Below are 20,757 nucleotides of genomic sequence, written 5' to 3'. Positions count from 1 at the left end.
CATTTTTTTTTCAAAACATTGTAACGTGTTTTCTGATGTGAATGCAGGACACGGCTCTGGGGAAACCGAGGGAAGTTTACCGTTTATCCGACGACTCCGAGCGAAGCGACGACCGACTCTGCGCCTCCCTGAGCCTCACCTCGGCTACCTGGGCAGCTCTGTCCGATGGCAGCGGTCGACTTTACCTCCTACGAACCGGCAAGAGGGGCGACAGCAGCCACAGCAAGTGGGAGGTAAGGAAGATATATGGATATAGACTATATAGATATATAGTTAAGTATTACTGCTCATTATTCAGGGTGTTTTCAACCATCAACCACTAAACCAAACAGTCAGTGGGGAGATAAAAAGGCTGACTCCTGACTTCCGTTGGCGGCTGAATAAAAGTGAAACAACGCCGACAGAAATGACTCAAATGACGGCTTCACGCCACGTTTCTTTGTAGTTACAGTGTTGCTTCGTCATCTGCTTTTCTGGCTCCACGAATCCAGTTTATTAGCGTTAGAAAATGACACTTATTGATTCTCCGGCTCAGTGATGCGTTCACAGCTGTCGGGAAATTGGAGAAACACTGACGGGAAGATTTGAATATCAGGAAAAGTGAGAGTCTGAAGCAGCTGGTGATGTAATGTTGAGTCAAAATGCTGTAATACTGGATTATATTTGGTGAAAAGAGGTAGGAGACTCTTTAAATTTACCTAGTTATTCACACGCGGCTGCTGCTGACATTTGAAATTTACCTAATTTCTACAAATTTCAGCTGCCTGACAAAAAAAGTTTCTTATTGTCACTGAATCCAGAAAAAGACCAAAACCAGTTGTGAGTTTGATCTTAAAACCATTTTTTACTCTTTGTCGTATACTTTCATTTGTACATATGCAAAAATCTGTGCATTATACGTGCTTTTGTACATATAGAATACCTTAATAAAGGTATTTTCTACGTAGAGTCTGTACATTATCAACAGGGGTATTCATTGCTTGGTTGTTTTAGTGTAAACACAGCCTGCAGTTCAACCCAGTTCAACTTAGAAGTGCCCAAATTATTGTAAAATTACTGTTACTTACAACTGATTAACTGATGGCGTCACAGTTGCACGAAGGAACTCAAAATATTTTGTATTTTACAGAAATTGGTTACTGCGACTGGCTTCTTTCAGGCAAATTTTTAAAAGAGACGCTTATCATATCATCAAATGTCATGATTCTAAGCTCAGATTTGGAGCATTGCACATGAACAGTCCAATATTAGAGTAGAAAGTCCAGTGATTTATATTTTTTTTTCTGTTTTTGCAGTTTTTGACTCTGGTAAATGGTGTAATTTTGACAATTTTCAAATCGGTGGTTGTGTTTTGAAAGGTGCTATAAAAACAACCATTATTAAATTTTTACTTCTTGAATAAAACTTGCTGCAAACTACAGCTGTTAGCTGTTAAAGGAGTGTTTTTAACAATAAAATCCACAGACAAGATGGAGAAATCACAGCATGTTTGATGTTTTTTTTGATGGAATTTGCTGATTTAAAGGAAGAAAGAGGAATTTTTCCACCACTATATGCATTCTCAAACCTAAACTGCTTTAAGCCTTGGCTCTGTTTAGGAGTTTCCACCTGAAAACGTCCAAAAATTGAAGCATCCTCTGACTCTGTGGCTCAAAGACGGTTGGTAGAATCTTGAAATGCAATAAGTAAGTGTTGAAATACAAGAAGAAGCTTCTCCAGATTTTACAACTCTGGCTCTTTCACTTCCATGTAGAAAAAAGAGCCGAGAAGAGTTTTATGACAACAAGTGTGTAAACACTGATGTTATTGATTCTCCTCGACAAATTCTCAGCTGAAGCTTCATCACATTCAATGCAGTAGAAAAGAAATACTTTATTAGCAGATTGTTTTTTTTAATCTTTTATTTTATTTTTCTTGTCTTTTTTTCTCGTTTTTCGTATTTTTAATCTTTTTTGTGTCTTTCTTAACTTATTTTCTTAATTTTTCTTTTTCTTGTCTTTTCCTATCTTTTATCTCATTCTCGTGTTTTTTCTTATTTTATTTTTCTTGTCTTTTTTCCTTGTTTTTCTTATTATTTTAATCTTTTTGTGTCTTTCATATCTTATTTTCTTTCTTGTCCTTTGAAATCTTTTTTGTTTTTTTCTTATCTTTACTCTTATTGTCTTCTTTTTCTAAATCTTTTTCTAATTTTATTTTATTTTTTCTATTGCTTATCTTTGCTCTTTATTATTTTTCGTGTCTTTCTTATTTATCATCTTATTTTTAATCTTCTTCTTGTCTTTATCTTTCATCTTATTTTCTTTTTTCTTTTCTTTTTTTATCTTTTCCTTTGCTCTTATGTTCTGAGTTTTCTTGTCTTTTTAAAAAATCTTTTTCTTGTCTTTCTTTTATCTTATTTTTTGTATTTTTTTAGAAAAATGTTTTTCCTCATTATTTTCTTGTTTTAAAATATTTTTGTCTTTTTCTTACCTTTATCTTATTTTCTTGTCTTTTTAAAAATATTTTTCTCGTTATTTTTTAAATCTTTTTTATTACATTTTGTCTTCTCTTTTTCTGTTGTTTTTCTTGTCTTTTTCTTTCCTTATCTTATTTTTTCTAGTCTATGTCTGTTATTTATTCTTTGTCACAGAATTTAAAGTAAATTTCTCTTGATTACCTTTACATCTCTAGCATTTTATTATTCCTCACCGCAGGATGTCAAAGCAGTGTTTTCTGGGGGATTTTATGCAAATCCGAGCTTTAGATCCAGTTTCTGTGTTTAAAAGCTCAGCCAGCCTTTTGGAAGTTGGCTTGTAGTTTTGAGGGAGGAAGCCTCTGATGAGCCTTTGTGCGTTTATTATCCCGTTGACGGCCGAGCGGTCGGGATTGGTGGCGACTGAAGGTTCATTCTGGGAACAAAGCTCGACGCCGCTCTGCAGCAGAATTTGTGATGAAGATCTGAGCCTCGAGTTCCAACGTCCGCTACTCTGAATTTAGGTTTCAACACTCAGATCTCCGTTAAACCGGCTGCACATTCCCATACTGACTCAGCTTCATGTAACCGTCCTCATCCAGACACTGATACAGAAATACTAGCTTGAATTAGCATTTTATTACTGGAATAAAGACAAGCTTCTCCTCTAACAACTTTCATTAAAACCTCTTTTACAGCTGATTCTGTTAGCTTAATCTGTGTAACCACTAACGTTTTTATTATTTCTTAGAGTTTAATGGACAATACAGGGAGGAAATCTGTGCTTTTGTTTAAATTCAAGAGTGATTTCTGTTTATTCTTGTTTAAACGTTTATGGTTTTAGCTTTTCTAAGTGTCAAGAGTGTAATTAACCGAAAGTGTAGACGACAAATATTCAGAGAAAGAAAGTGTCAGACTTGAGTCAAATATTACAAAAAATCAAAATAAAAGAAACCCGACACATAAAAGGCAGTTTATTAACCTGCAGGTGAACGACAAATTTGTAAAACAGTTTTTAGATGGCTGGGGATAAGTTTTTTTTTTTTAATTATTTTTTATGATATATTAAAGGAAAAACCCACGACTTCTACAATGAGAGGATTTGTTAGGCTCTGAGAGGCGTTTTCTTCGTGTTTTTTGTTTCCATTTGTCCCTTTTAGAGGAAAAAATCACTGATGAATCAACTCTTCATAATATGAATGCCTCTAAAATAGTGAAAAAACACAATTTCCGTGAGTTCCACCAATCATAGCAGCTCCCAGCGCAAACCTAATGCACGTACGTCACCGAATTCACTTCCTGTTCATGGTTTGAAGATCCAGACATGTGGGATACTAATGTCTCTCATTTACCAACAAAACTTACTGCTGAAGACCGTGATAAACAATTAATTCACTGATGTTCTTCACCAAAGCGGAGCTAAACTGTTTTACACCCGTGGAATATTGTGGTGGAATACAAAAAAGAAAAAAAAATCATCGATTGATACACACTTTTTTAAAATCACGAAACATATTAGAACGGCTGAAATGAGCGGACAACAGACCAGACAAATCCCCATGATGGAAGCTGTTGCATCCAGATCCGTTAGAGCACTGAAAGAATGAGATAAATTAGATTAATTATTCCACCAAAGAACACGGCGGAGTTATGTGACGATCAGGGTGTGTGAATCCTTCCTCTGTTACCAACATCACTCAAAAACGGACTCAGGGATTTAAATGAAGTTTTCAGGGTCGGTCAGAAATGACACAAAGACCAAGTGATTAGACTTCAGCAGTGATACGGCTTAAAGTTTGGATCAACAGATTTGTTAAGGATTCATAGCGGCACGGCGTCTGATAGCAGCACGGTAACCATGGCAACAAGTGAACGCTACCCCAGCAGCCTGCTGACGATCACATGATTGTTATCCTACAACAATCTACCACTGTGGACGTATCGGAAATGATACAAGGAACAACTGATTAAATTGTGGGGGTGTTTCTGAGTCCCATCAATACCTGTCGCCCCCTGCATAGTTGGGTCACGTCATATTAAACCAGTGTCTGGCTGCTGCTAATGCCCCACCCTGGTGTGCCAGCTTTTGTGGAAATGGGTTGGAACATTAAATAATTAATTTCGGAATAAATATTGTCAATTACAGCATTAAAACATGTTCTACAAGCTGGAAAAAATGCAGCTTTTTAGCAATTGTCACTGTCTCCCGCAATTTTATCACAACAAATAAGCTTAAAACATCGCAACTTTTATCGCAATTTTTTAGAAAAGCTGCCACGAATTCAGGCATTTTTGGCCGCAACAATCATGAAAAACGCCCGCGAAATCCTGGAGGAAGTGAGATACAAAACACTTTTACAGAATTACACTGTTAAAACATCAGTAAGACACCAACAAAAAACAAATAAGATGAGATTTACAAGCAAGATTTGACAAATAAGTGCATGTTGTGGAGTCAAGAACTGGCAGTTTGGCCACCACTAATACAAAATACAGACTGATCCATGATAACTTCCTCCACCAGCTCTGTATGACGCCACAGAGACTGCATGAATATAAACCTGAGCTATCAGAGGAGGACTCTTCTTTGAATTGTACCTGATCATGTACGACGCTTACTTCTTTTTGACACGACTTTAGTGTCATTACGACAAAGTTTGGGGGATTTGACTTCCCATTGGACCCACAAATTTGCCTACTGGTGAATTTTACAACCGTTAAAGCAGATTTTAACTCCCAGAAGAGATTTTTTTTAACCCTTTGTAAGTGTAGAGCAGTGACATGGAAGTCTGACTCCCACCTCCCCATAGCTAGATGGTTCATGGAAAGGAACACTCGAAAAGATTACGTACACTCTGAGAAACAAATGCAACGCCTTTCTGAGGATTTGGCCAACACCTTTCTCAGATTTATTTTAAAAATGATACCAAATCGATGCACCACGAATCGCCTGTCTGAGCCGGGATTATTTCCACCGCCTCTTACTTTATGTTCTGCTCATTTATTTGTTGTTTTTTTTCATCTCTTTGACTGTTACCTACTCATTGTTAGGTTCTCTGGTTAGTTAATATCTGTACGGGGGGTGGGGAGTATTCTGTAATCTGTGTTTTGTGTATGTTTAGTTAAATTGGAAAAGCAGAAAAATGAAATATCCCCCCAAAAAAGAACTCGCAGTTTGGATTTAAAAGCAAGATAAATTCGGTTAATTTCCAGTATTTCTGCAACATACTGCTTGCTAAAGGTGCAGGGTAAACAAAAGCCTTTTAAGAATATCTGTAACCGTGGAAAGATTGCAGATTTTTACATTGACTTGATTCCAGCCCACAGATGAAATTCTAAAAACTTTTTTTTTTTTGTCGTTCTTGCGTCTTTAGCCGCTGTTCGTTGAGGACTTGGGGGAACCTTTCACCGTCCTCCACAGCGTCTCTCACGTCCAATCCGGCGTCCACATCATGGAGGTTCTGCTGCTTCGAGTCCAGAAAGACCCGACGGAAACCAAAGGCAGCGGATTCTCGGTGTCTCTGGAGTGGATCACCGTCGCCAACGCCGCGGGACACGGTGGGTGGTTGGCCGACCCGTTGTACGTTCACTAATGGAGCACAAAGACAGATAAGACAAGTGTGTCAAACATAATTAGGGTGCGAATTTCAAGCCTGTTCTGTTCAATTTAATGCCTGTTTTTTTTTTTTTTTTTTGCAGCATTCACATCCAGGAGGCGAATGGAATCCTTGTTAATTTAACCACCGCAGGGCGTTAGTCATAGTCTTCATTAATGGAGTTTAATTATCATGTCCCAGATGAGATTAGTGCACTCTGAAGCAAACACTGGCAAGACGGGTTTTCATTAGAGTTCTTGGCTCCTGTGGAGGAAAGGGGGAAAAAAATCCAGCCTGACTAATGATTCAAATATTGGACAGACGAAACAAGAGAAGCAGCCTCTGAGAGTCTCTTCCTCATTTAGATGGATTTACAGACGCAGCTCTTTGATATCTGCTCGCTGTTGCTGCTGCTTTGATTGTTTGTTGAGATGTAAAACTACATTTTTCTAACCGTAGTCAGTCCTCTGGGTTTGAGTATCACCGTAGGAGGGTGTCTGCAATCAATTTTGTCGTGCTTTTATGCAAGATATCATCAGTGTGGAGCTTTGTGAAAAGAGAACTTAATCAATATTTGCACACTCGAGAGACTTGCTTTAATCTGTGAGGATGGATGTCAATGTTACTCAGTATTACAGATGAATCCAACAAGACTTTCAGTTCATGCAACTTTTCTTTGTGCATTTTTACAAGTTAAGGAGTTTTTCCTGGTCGTTCTGTGTTGTCTCAGTCAAATGTGTCCAGACCACACCACACCACAACCACAGCGCTTTAGTTGAAGATTTTTGGAGTTTGTGTGGCTGAGAGCGTTGTGGGAGTTTAGCCAGCAACGGGCCGCCATGACAGAGATATTAGTAGCTGTTAATGACCTCCAGCGAGCACTTAAAGCAGAGGTAGCTCGCCGTCAAATTTTAAAATTTGAGAGTTAAATCTCATCTCAGAAAAACTAAATCGTCTGCCTTAAAAACGCAAATGGATTCAATAGGTTGCTGAGCCAACTTTTATTATGTTTACACAACTAAGTATTAGACACTCACTTCCTTTTTGTGTTCTTACAACTTAAGATTAAAAAACCTGTGTAATTAGCAATGTGTCACACTCTCCAATTAGAAATATTCCACTGAAAATACAATAAAATGTGTGTCATGAACAGTTAATGCCTCATTTCGTCAGGTTTCTCCTCCTTGTTTTACCTCAGTATCATGTTTCTGGACCTCAAATGAAGCAGAGAAATATGAGTAACTCTAAATATACAGTAGTTTTTTCAAAAAAGTGAAACATTTATCTATAATTAGCAAAGCTACGCAGGTGTGTTACACTGGGTTGCTTTTGTAGGAACTTAAATGTGTCTTAATGTTCTATATAAAAAATGTTTGTAGGACTTGACTGTATTATCTTGTTCATGTTGCATTTATTGGTTTGAATTTGTTTTCATTATCTGGTTGATTAGACATTTATTTCATTGAAAACACGTTCCTATACAAATAATTTCATTATTAATAATAATATCAGAACAATAAATTCAGGTGAAATACTTTTGTTTCAGAAATTAAAAAGTTTTCCAAGATGGAATGAAAGCTGCTAAAAACCCCTTCTTGTGGAATTAACTAAAATAATTAGCCAGTTGGCAGATGCTTCTTAGGTTTTTCTGTCACCAGATTTACCTCACAAGGATCGTCCTTATCATGAACTTGTTTGTTAAATATAGTGGGCGTTCATTTAATTGTAAAACTTTTGCAGTTGTAAAAATTTTATCACAGAAGTACAGATAGCAATAAAATATCTCAAAGCTAAATCAACATATCTGCAAGGAGCAAAACATCAGCATTAATCTCAACGGCAGCAGGATTAACAGGACTGTTGTATTCACAGCTAAGTGCACCTCATAAACAGGCAACAGAGTGTGTGACACCATGACAGTAAATCCCAAAACACAAGTTCATATCGTCTCTGCAAACATAGAACACAGCAACAAAAATAACCGGGATGAAGTCCTTCACATTCACAGCAGGTAGCAGGTCAGTTCCAGTGTTGTTCGGATATCTAGCAGCTAATGGAACAAAATCCTGTTTCTACCTACAGGGAGATAAAACCTTCTGCTCTGATGGAAGTGATTTCATCTCTACATGCTGCTGTGACTGGCTGCTGTGATTCTTCCTGATCTCTGTTGGAGTTTAATAAAACACAATATTGCTTTAATAAAACCTCTTCCGTTGTTTTCCTCCTGCAGGTCAGGAGAAGAAGTACGAGGTGAGGAAGAGGAGGGTCCTCAGGGGGAAGTCTGTGCCTCACTACGCCGCCGTGGAGCCCAAAGGAAAAGGGCTGATGGTGGCCTCGGAGAAACCGTTCGCCTTCACTCACGTGGACGGTCGTCCGGTGGAGCAGCCAGAACCAGAACCGATGGAGGTGGAGAAGACAGGTGGGTCGCAGGGGCTGCTGGGAAATCTGACAGAAACAGATCACTGTGTTTATCTGCACTCAGCGGCCACTTTATTAGGTACACCTGTTCAGTCGATCACATGGCTGCAACTCAATGCATTTATTCATGTAGACGTGGCATCAGAATGGGGAAGAAAGGGGATTTAAGTGACTTTGAATGTGGCATGTTTGTTGGTCTAAATGTTCACAAACTGCTGATCTACTGGGATTTTCACACACAACCATCTTTAAGGTTTACAGAGGATGGTCTCAAAAAAAGAAAATATCCAGTGAGCTGTGTGGACCAACATGCTTTGTTGATGTGAGATCAGAGGAGAATGGGCAGCCTGGTTGGAGATGATAGAAAGGCAACAGTAACTCAAATTACCACTCATTACCACCGAGGAATCTAGAACCACAACACGTCCGGTCTTGAAAATGACAAAAATTAAAACAAAAAAACAACAAGAAGAGACTGAAAATGATAAAATATTAGACAAGAAACAGCAAAGAGACTGAAATTGACCAAGAATGAGACAAACAAACAACAAAAAGAGACTGAAAATGATAAAATATTAGACAGGAAACAACAAAGAGACTGAAAATGACCAAGAATGAGACAAAAAAACAACAAAAAGAGACAAAGAATGAGACAAAAACCAACAAAAAGCTAAAAATGACAAAATTTAGACAAAAAACAACAACAAAGAGACTGAAAATGACCAAGAATGAGGCAAACAAAACAACAAAAAGAGACTGAAAATGATAAAATATTAGACAAGAAACAACAGAGACTGGAAATGACAAAGAATGAGACAAAAAACAACAAAAAGAGACTGAAAATGATAAAATATTAGACTGAAAATGATAAAATATTAGACAAGAAACAACAACAAAGAGACTGGAAATGACAAAGAATGAGACAAAAAATAACAAAAAGAGACTGAAAATGATAAAATATTAGACTGAAAATGATAAAATATTAGACAAGAAACAACAACAAAGACACTGAAAATGACAAAGAATGAGACAAAAAAACAACAGAAAGCTAAAAAATGACAAAATTTAGACAAAAAAACAACAGAGACTGAAAATGACAAAGAATGAGACAAAAAAACAACAAAAAGAGACTGAAAATGATAAAATATTAGACTGAAAATGATAAAATATTAGACAAGAAACAACAACAAAGAGACTGGAAATGACAAAGAATGAGACAAAAAATAACAAAAAGAGACTGAAAATGATAAAATATTAGACTGAAAATGATAAAATATTAGACAAGAAACAACAACAAAGACACTGAAAATGACAAAGAATGAGACAAAAAACAACAGAAAGCTAAAAAATGACAAAATTTAGACAAAAAAAACAACAGAGACTGAAAATGACAAAGAATGAGACAAAAAAAACAAAAATAGAAAGTGATAAACAAAATTACAAAAAAATAACAAGAAGACATTGAAAATGACAAAGAATGAGACAAAAAACAATAAAAAGCTAAACAATGACAAAATTTAGACAAAAAACAACAGATTGAAAAATATAAAAAAATAAACAAGCAACAACAAAATATTGAAAATGACAAACACTGACAAAAATAACAAAAATAGATTGAAAATAATAAAAAATAGACACAAACAGTACAAAGATCAAAAATGACAAAATTTAGACAAAAAAACAACAAAAATAGATTGAAAATAATAAGAAACAACAAAAAGATTAAAACTGATTTTAAAAAAAGACGGCAAACAACAAAAAGAGACTGAAAATGAGAAACTTCCTAATTCTTTATCTATCTATGATGAACATCTCTAACTTGTAGTCTCTTGTTTTTGTGTTTTGCTGAAAAATAAAATTGATTTCAATGAATTGTTTTAATTGGTAACATACAGTTGAATTAGCTTTATCCAAATTTAGTTAAACCACTAATTCCAACGCCACGGCTTAAAGTTAGATATGCTTAGATCATTTCATTCCTCTCTATTAAACAGTTTACAACTTCATTTCAAGGAAATTTAACTTGAAGTGTTTCCATTTTTGCAGCAGGATTTTGTCATTACCTTTTCTTTACTCTGTAATGCTGCTTAAAGTTGAATTTCAGCAGAAAACTTGAAGAAATCAGACGCATGATTGGAAAAAAATAGTGAATCTAATTTTCACTCTTTTACTGAAATTACAAGATCAGTTTTTATGGCACCAGGTTCAGAAAAGCAGAAAGATAAGTGAGATTAATTAGAAACAGAACTTTACTGGCAAACATTGTATTGTGATTTGAGAAACCTGAATAAGCCCTTTTGGCAGTTTTTAGAAACCAGATTAACTGCTTGGAAAGAAACCGAGATACTGTCGCGGTCAGAGTGGAGGACAAGTGTAATATTTTTTGTTCATTTTCCATTTCCTTTCCATGCAGTTGGTAAAAAGCCCAAATCCACACGTGGTATTCACTTGCTAAGCCTGCTATAAACTTTGGCGACTTCATTTTCAGGTGCTGCAGTCAGATTCATTTAAAGCTCCGCTAACAGATACAGGAATTAAGTTACCAGTTTGTGTCACAAAGATCTCACTTACCTACACAAAAAGTAATCAGTAACTAAGATACTTTATGGTGTGTCATGACATTGTCATAGATCAAAACGAGGAAGTTCCTCCTAACGCCATGCTGCTGTTTATGTCAACACAATCAGTGGATGATGAACTGCAGTAAACAGACACCATCTGTGATTCCACCAAAAGCTTCCAAAAACTGGCTGAAAATAAATCATTTCAAAGCTACAGTCTTTTGTTTTAGGTGTGTGCATTGTGAGCTCCAGAACAACTGGGAAACATAAAGTTTGTTTTGGGTTTAAACCATCTGCCAGCAGACACAGAGCGGTGTTAGCATTCATCAGGAGTTTTATTTTGGCCTGATACGACAGCATGTTTAGTTCTCTTTCACCCAGCAAGCTCCTGACTTTGTGTGCTTGCAGGATAAAGTTTGTGGTGAAATTGTGTTGCGTTGTAACAGTGAGGGAAGCCTGAATTAAAAAAAATGGAATTTTTGGACAATTATTTAAGTTTTCCTTCAACCAAAGGTCAAATGAAGATCAAATTTTGCATGATTTCATTAAATATACTAAAGGTGTTAAAAAAAGTCATATAATTTTAAGCAGGTCAGGTTGGAGGAACTGATTGATATTTCATGGACTGAAACACAACAAACCCAAACCAATCACTACACTGTAAAAAAAACAAATGTATTAAAACTGTGAAAATCTTGCAGCTGGGACGCCAGAACAAATACCTTAAGAAATTGTGAAAATAGTGGGAAAATTCCTGTAAAATAATGTTTTTCAGAGAGATTTAAATAGCATTAAACTGAGTAGTTTTACAGCCACACAGTGTACCATTTATCAAAATAAAAAATATGTAGACATTGTTGACAGTTGAGGCTTTTTTTCTGTGATTTTACCAATAATTGACTGTAACTTAAAAACAGGGAAAATCTGCAAAAATAACTGTAAATTTAAAAAATCCATTTAAAAACCTTACTTTTTTACAGTATAGTGTACTTTTACAACCCTTTCTTTTGGTGAACCTTTGCCCATGCTGTACTATTTGAGTCCATGTTCCCCTGAGGTTGGTATTTGGGATCCTTTGCAGAGAACTTAAGCCCAGCTGCAATCTCTTGGTCTTTGCCTCACTTTTCATTTCAGACCCTGCCGATTAGTGTCAAAAGAATTTCTGCTGAGTGCAACCCAATTTAGAAAACGTCGTGATGCCCCATCAAAAGATTGGTCTTGCTCATGCTTCAGACTCTGAGAAAACAGCAGCAGAGGTTTTGACATTGATGTTATTTATGGCGATAAAAGTGCGGTCTTTATTTTTTGTCTTGTTAAGCTCACAGTGTGAAGCTGACCAGAAAGCCAAGCTGTCTGTGGAACTAAGTGAAATACAAGCCTGATTCCCACCATGTACAGTCACGAACAAAAGTTTACATCCACTTATAAAAACTCTTTCTATCATGGCAGTGTTGAGTTTCAAATGACTCCTATAACTCTGATTTTCTATGATGGAATCAATGAAACACATGGATCTTTGTCACAAAAAGCAATCCTGCATTTTGGTTTCTTTTTAGGTTTATTAAAGGTCTTCTGGAAATATGACAAAATGTGCTGGGTCATAAATATACATGCAGAAATCCTAAATCTAAATGCTAAAACATCCTTTGTCCATTTTCACCTTAGTTTCTTTTGGTTTCCATCCACAAGCTTCTGCTTTATCTTTGACAACTCCTTAGTTCAGCTAAACTGGTTGTATTTCTGACTCTAACTTGTTTCTTCATCAGTCCACAGGTTCTAGATGGGTCTAAGTCAGGGCTTTGTGGAGACCAGTCTAGAACCTTCATTCTAACCTGATGGAACCATTTCTTTACCACGTCTTATGTGTGTTTGGGCTCATTGTCTGATTGAAACGTCAAACTTTGTCCAAGATCAACCTTCTGCTGATGGTTTTAGGTTTTCCTGAAGAACGTGGAGGTGATCCTCCTCCTCCATTATTCCATTTACTTTGTGAAACTCCAGTTCCACAGATGGCAGCTTTGATGCTCTTGGGGTTAAAAAAAGACCCGCCCAAGAAAGTCTGAAATCAGTCCTAAAACGATCTAAAACCAGAACCAAAATCAAACCCAAACCGGTCCAAAAAATGTTCAGAAAAGATTATAATACAGTCTGAAACCAGTCCTAAACCAAAACTTAAACCAGCTTTAGAAACCGTCTGAAACCAGTCCTAAAAAAAAATAAATCAAAAACCTTACAATTACTCCTAAAAAAAAAAGAAAAAAGTCCAAGACAGTCTGAAACCAGTCCTCATCCAGGATCAGATCCACAATCAAATAAATTCTAAACTAACTTTTAATCACATCCAAAACAAGGAGAACCAAGACTTAAACCAAACATAAACCAGTTCCAAGGAAGTCCAAAACCAGTCCAACATACAGTCTGAAACCAGTCCTAAAGCACTTCTACAAAGCCCCAGAGCATGATACTGCCACCACCATGCTTGATGGTGGGTTTGGTGTTCTTGGGGTTAAAGGCCTCACCTTTTGTCTTCCAAACATGTTTCTGCTCAGTTTTTTCCGATCACACAACTTTCCTCCAGACATTGTCGCTGGAATTCCGACTTATGCCGAAAATTGACTTACGTCGATCTGTAGGAACCAAACTCTGAGATAAGTCGAGGACCCCCTGTATATGAGCCATGTGATATGACTGTATCTGTCGTTTCTGTGATGAGTAAATTTCCGGTTAAGACTCATCAGGTTACATCTGCTTGTTTTTCTGTTAAGCAGCACTGCCTTCTTTTCTCATTACCTTTTAAGAGCTGCTGGTTGAAACCGACTCGTCCAGTTGTCGCCATAGAAACGCCTGAGCAGGCAGAGAAGAAATTCTCAATCAGACTGAGGTCTCTGTCAGGGCTGGTAATACGAGACCATTTATTCATGTTTGTACTGACACCATGTTGAACAATGACGCCTTTAGCATAAACTGTCTTCACCACTTGAATTGACTTATAGCTGTAATTAATCCATGTTCTTCATTTATATTCATATTACATAAACAACTAATGGGCTGATTTAATCGAAAATCTCTGAATAATTACCTTGCTTCAAACAGTCACAAACCTAAAAGTATGAAAAACCGCACATGCTCACATTTTTAGAAACCCCAACAAATAACATTTGTTAGACGTCAGTTAAATGACTGCTGAATAATTAGAAAAAATACCACCAGTTTATTTCTAATCCATTAAAGGAAAAGGCTTTAGGCTCAGGGGCTTAGCATTAGGAGTTGAAACACCTCGTCTCCCGGTGGAAATACATGTTAATTAGTCAACTTTATTGGTGCTGGAAGGTGGATTTTAGAACTTTTTGCAGAGCCAAGCTCCTTCTTTCCAGTCTTTATGCTAACTGATTACTTCTATTTAGCTCTTAATTCTTCAGAGGAAAACAAATAAGCAGTTTCTTTTTTTTGGTTGCAGTTTTCTGTAAAGGGACTGATTGAACTGGCTTTAGTTTTGTATTTATATGCATTACCCACCAAAAAGGGACAAAAAATGTACTGCTTTCTTTCTAATCTCCTCTGGTTCCAAAAAGAGGCCTAGTTGCATAGAAGTCTATGAGAAAATGACAATATTTCTCACTTGATTTATTGCCTCAGTAAACCTTTTCCTTATGGGTTTATGGTGTTGATGGCTAGTTGCAAGCCTCCTTCAATACAGCATGAAGTTACTTTTGTATATTATAAAGCAAATTTAAAATAGAATAGAGAAAAATAAATGATAATAGACAAGTTTCTTTATGTTGTGGCTACTTTGTGATTGACAAATTGCAAAACTGTCAGTCTAGAGTAAAATAAAAATGAAAATACCATCAGTCAGCAAATTTAATTGAAATATAATTGGAAGGCACCCAGTTTGTTTTATTTATGTGTTAAATTCCTCATATGTGTTTACATACTTTGACAATAGAGCTGATTCTTATTCTGAACAAATTGAGCTGCAGTCATGTCGTTTTAGTACATTTATGTTCTTATGCAACTCACAATGACTGTATAACAACATCACTGGGGTTTGAGATTAATTTGGAATTTGATTCAGGGTTGCTGTGCTTTCAGAAAGATGCAGCTAAAAAAAAATATTTTCATGTCACCAAAACTTTTCCACAAAACACATTCACAGCCTGTAAGCAAGCAGGCGAACAGCTACTCTCCCTTTCAAAAGATTGGACAGAAAAATAAACACACAAGATGACCCAGGCAGAGCAAGATGTGTGTTGATGGTGCAGAAGCAGAATAATGGCAGCTTTTCAGCCGATCCTTTTATCAGCGTCCTGCCTTTCTCCTCTCCTAGAGGAAGAAGTGGATTAAATGTCAAGAGGGGAGAAATCTTCAAAGAAAACTGTAAGTGGTGAGAGAGGAAATGTGAAGAAAAGGTGACTTCATGCTGCATTGATGGAAAAGAAATGCAGTTATGCTAAATATATTTTCTATAATGTATAGATTTCATGTCCAAATGCATGGATGGAAAAACTTATTTAGATAACCGGACACTAAAACCCTCCACTCCAGTATGACTATGAATCATTTTTAGATTCATATTTGCACAAAACTTTACATTTTACAGCACAGTTTTAGATTTTGTATGCATTACCTTTATACATACACTATAAAAAAAGTATAGAAGAACTGCATTCTTTCTTACAGCCACCAGGGGGCGACTGATTGTTTAGAAGTTTATGAGAAAATGACCCTCCTTTGGGCTTCATTTGTTACTTCAGTAAACATTTTTCTTGTGAGTTAATGGTCCTAATTGCTAGTTTCACATCTCCTTTAATACAGAATGATGTTAATTTAGTAAATTATAATCCCATTTAGAATAAAATAGATGATTAGCAGGGTATGCTTTATGGTTTGGCGACCTTGTGATTCACTAAAACGGTAAACTGCCAGTTAGTATAAAGGGGTAGCAATGCTTATCCAGTACACATCCTTACAATTGTGACTTATTCTACTGTGTGAGTAAAATTAAGATAAAAACATAAATGCAGAGGTCAGGACACCAAACAATCCACTTTAAAATAATATTAAAATAATACAATATGACTATAAATAAAATGATCGAAGATGTATATAAAGCTTTTTTTTTAAACTGCATTCTTTCTAACAGCCAGCAGGGGGTGACTTCTCTTGCAGCAAAAAGAATCCAGATTGTATAGAAGTCTATGAGAAAATGACCCTGTTTTGGACTTAATTTATTACCTCAGGCAAGATTTTTCTAATGAATTTATGAATTTAATTATGAATGAAATTGAGATATAAATATACCATCAATTAGCAAATGTGAAAAGAGGGCAAGAGACATGGAGGTCATTTCATGCTCTGATGATGAAGAATAAATTTTATTACGAATCTTTTTTTTTTTTCAAAAATATATTTATTCATTTTTCATTTTGTAAAAAAACGAAAACAAAACAAAAAACAAACAAACACCTGGTTATATTCAAATAAACCAGAGGTTCTAAACAAAAAATGAAATTCACAACAATAAATCCAATCAAAACAAATTATTCATTCACACATACATTCACACACACCCCTTTGTTGTTTACTACTTAAAGAAAGCAAAACATAATGCCCAAGAAGAAATTCCTCCTACTGCCCCCAATGAAGAATGATCACTAACTACCTTGCTATTATATTTAAATACGGATCCCACAATTTGTTGAAATCTTTTTGTTTCCCCTTTGTAATATATGTTAATCTTTCTAGTCCAATACATTCTGAAAGTTCTATTTTATATAATATATAGATTATACAGAGAGACATGTGTCCAAGTAAATACTGAGGAAAGATTATGTAGATATTAGGATGCAAAAAAACATGAACTTTAAAATATAATGATATCAAAGTAATCATTTGTAGATGGGTATTCACATGAAATTTAAATTTAACTATATGTAAAAAAGTATAGGAAACACCTTTCTTTCTAACAGCCAGCAGAGGGTGACTGGTTGTATAGAAGTCTATGAGAAAATGACCGTATTTTGGACTTCATTTGTTACCTTAGTCAACATTTTTCTTATGAGTTTGTGGTCTTAATTCCTAGTTTAAAATCTCATAAAATACGAGAAGATGTTTATTTAATTTCTAGGTGGTGGACAGTGGATTTTATAACTTTTGAACTGAGCCCAACTGGTTGTTTCACCCTCTTTCTACTCTTTGTGCTACATGACAGAGGCATCAATTTATCTCATTTAAGTCTTCAGATGAAAGCAAATAAACAATTTTCAATGTGTTTCAAATTTAAAGTCCTTACTTATCTTTAGTGTTGTATTTTATATGCATTAATTCACACAGAAGAACTGCATTATTTCTAATAGCCAATAGGGGGCGACTCTTCTGGTGGCAAAAAGAAACCACATTGTATGGAAGTCTGTGACAAAATTATCCTACTTTGGATGTAGTTTTTCATGAGTTTATGGTCTTAACAGCTAGTTTCAGACCTCCTTCTATACAACACGATGCTAATTTAGTAAATTACAATCCCATTTTAAGGAAAGTAGATGATATACAGGATGTACTTTATGATTTTTGCTACAATTTGCTGTGACAGAAAATAGTTTTGCTGGCTGGGAAGTTCAAAGAAAGAAAAATAAAGGTGCTCTTCACTGAGGTAGGAAGAAGGAAGGGAATAAAATGAGAGATTTGGCAGCTCTCCTCTGCTCATTAGTTTCTTTGTTGGTTCAGTCGACAACAAAAGGTGATAATGAACATGTCTGTTTCTCTCGGCAGGTCTGTTAGTTTGGCACATCACAGTTAGACCAATTTCAGTGCTCGGGCTTATTTGGTGATAATCAGAGTGTCGAAGATGACAGTTCTGGCACATTGTTGTTGCCATAAGAGGGTTTTTATACGATGCAGCTCATCTCATCTCTCTTTTCTGTCTCATTAAAATATCATCCAATGTTCTTTTTTGGTAGTTGAGTCTAAATCAAAGCCTGATTTAAATTGGATTCTGTTGCAAACGTAACTTCTTTTTACGAACTGGAAGAAAAAAAATGCAGGATTAGTCATCCAGTATTTCAGCACCAAAAAAACAATACAAGCAAAAGTTGTACGTATAAACAAGTAGTCTTAAAGTAAAAATGCAAAACTATCTTCGGATAAATTAACTTTTAAATGTTGATCTGCAGAAAATTGGTAACTGTGACTGCTATAATTAACATGGATTCACTGAATGCCACATCAGCATCATTTGTATTGCAAAGAATCCAAGGATAAGTCTGATGAATTACTGATGCCACTGAACAAAGCTGTACAGCTGCAGTAGTGACACTGTTTGTATTGTGTGTCCATAGGAACGTACATGCATTCATTTGGCAGAAAATGTCTGTTTTCCATGGCTGTTTCTGCAGCTAATCGGACACAGATTAGAAAACTGATCAGTCTTTTGGCATTTATCACAGAGAAAATATTATTAATTTCACTTTATTGTGGGGGAAAAAATAAGGTTCCAAGACTCCTTCAGTATGTGACAGTAAATGTTGGTGTTTAAATGAATGAAGCTTAAAGTTTCACAGCTCTAATGTGCAGCTGATTCAGTTCACTGAGTGGTAAAGTAAATATATTAACTTACTGCATTACCCGTTTTCTACCAGCTTTCATATCTTGCATCATTTACAGTTGCAGTGTGGTTTTTTTACTGCAGCAAATGTTTATATTCTTCAGAGCTCTCTATTGTGGTTGGGAATGAACAAGCTGGTAGCTGTTAAAGCTTTCTCATGGGAGATGCAGGGAAACTTTGGATTTGTTGGATTTTCGTCTATATTTTTGTCACGTCAGTGTGAGGGAATGACTAAAATCAGTAAAAGCAAGATGTAATCATTGGTGGTGGCAATTTTGTGTTGACTTCAGTCATATTTTGAGGCTGGTTTTAAACACTGTAAAGCTTCCTGAATCCGTAATGCTTGTGAGGATGGAAATTCCACTTTTTCCACTGATTTAGCTTAGAAAGTAGGATGAAGCTGGAGCTGTCTTTCTGAATACCAGAGAGGTTTTATTTTAAATACTGTAGGGGTTTCGCTACATCATACCATTAGTTAGGTTATTGCCCATAATAAAGAATAATAATAGGTAACCTTAGTATGTATGACATCACATAATTTAGTATTTATTGTAATTTTTTTGGGTTCATTCCCTAGTATGTAAATTACTCAAGTAAAATCACATAATCAATAATACTGTAAAGTCTTTACCCCAATATTTAGACTTTTGAGGTTGATAATGGCAACAATGATAACTTTATTTACATGGCACCTTTGAAAAACAGAGTTTATGAATTGATTTTCAGTCCAAACGGAAGGAGAAAGAAATGTAGTTAAAGATGGGGAAAGATTTTCAAAATGATTCAATACAAAGACACCAGATGAATAGTAAAAGAACCAAAAATGGTACGTTTAAGTAGAAAAAGAGAACAAGTGGAATAAAAAAAAGTAGAGGGAAGAACCCGAAAGACGAGGCAAAAAATAATATTAGTCGTAATAGTGATTGAATAAAATAAATAAATGAATGAAGGGTACAAGAGAAAGAAATGAACAAAAAAATCTATTAAAACACCTGTTAAACCTTCATGTCACTTTTATTAAGCTTGTATTAATGTGAAATCTAGATCCTAAAAGTTACCATAGTTGGCCAATAAATGTACCGCAGTAAAAAACAAAGTAGTATTTGATAGAAATACTCAGGTACTTTATTAATCGTAATGTAATCATGCTGTAGTGGTTGAAAACAATCTGCCTCTCTGATTTCTCCTGATAATATTTGGAGCCTTGAATGCAGAAATATTTCAAAAGTAAATTTGGATATTTTCACTGTTTCTGAGGTTGGTGGGATGAGGTGAAGCGTTTAGTGACGAGGTCGGTTTGTTTCATTCCTCTTTAAAAGCCCGATGGAAGCATTACAGCGAGATGGAACCCTCTGACCCGAGGCAGCACAAGACGAAGGACGAAAAACTGTAGCCTGAAAGAACCTAATGTAGGAATCTGCCTTCGGATCAGCAGCACATGAAATGGACTTTGTTGACTTAAAGGGACTTTGTTGTAGAAATATTTATCAAGGAACAACCTCCGACTCCTTCTGGAAGATTGTATTCAAGCGGCAGAACGGTGTCGGATCAGACCAGTGACGGGATCATTTGCTCTGTTTATTGGTTTTTAGAAAACAACTCTCTTATTACAGCGTTCTGCTGGTACAGGTGTCATTAGCTGCAGGAAAAATAAATTAAAAAAACAGATCAAAAACAGGCCGATGGAGGTTGTGAGTCAGAGGCGACAAGAACTTGGCTTCTCAACAATGTGGGCAGTGGTGAGAACAGATTTGTTCCCTGTTGAGATGGAAACGTGGCGTCATGTTGGTGAAAAAAATGTTTGTAGGGGAAGAGGTCGAGTGTCGATCAGAACTTTAACATACAACACTGTCATCATCTACAGGAGCTGCTACTTTCATTAAAAATATTTGCTTTTATAATTTTAGAAATAAAAAATATTGATGAGGATGCACTGCCAGTCAACACGCAACTTCCTGTTCAATGGTTTTTAGTTATTTTATTTGTTTTCTACATTGTAGCTTCTCACTGAAGACATCAAAACTATGAAAGAACGCATATGAAATTATGTTGTCAAGAAAAAAAAGTGTTAAATAAACCAGAGAACAGGGTCTCCTCGACTTACAACGGTGCAACTTAACTCAATTTTTG

General features: G+C 35.9%; 1 protein-coding gene across 4 annotated transcripts in view; it reads left to right on the top strand.

Annotated features, from left to right (window-relative positions):
• Window positions 1-20,757, top strand: part of nudcd1 (NudC domain containing 1) — a 117,844-nt gene that overhangs the window by 9,323 nt on the left and 87,764 nt on the right. For all 4 annotated transcript variants that reach the window (XM_051955520.1, XM_051955519.1, XM_051955517.1 and 1 more), the window contains exons 3-5: window positions 48-233; window positions 5,827-6,010; window positions 8,279-8,467. In XM_051955520.1, coding sequence (XP_051811480.1) covers window positions 48-233; window positions 5,827-6,010; window positions 8,279-8,467 — 559 coding nt within the window. The remainder of the gene's footprint in view (window positions 1-47; window positions 234-5,826; window positions 6,011-8,278; window positions 8,468-20,757) is intronic.

The sequence above is a fragment of the Acanthochromis polyacanthus genome, chromosome 11 (assembly GCF_021347895.1).
Source record: "Acanthochromis polyacanthus isolate Apoly-LR-REF ecotype Palm Island chromosome 11, KAUST_Apoly_ChrSc, whole genome shotgun sequence".
Lineage (NCBI taxonomy): Eukaryota > Metazoa > Chordata > Actinopteri > Pomacentridae > Acanthochromis > Acanthochromis polyacanthus.
This window is presented reverse-complemented; position numbering and strand designations above follow the sequence as displayed.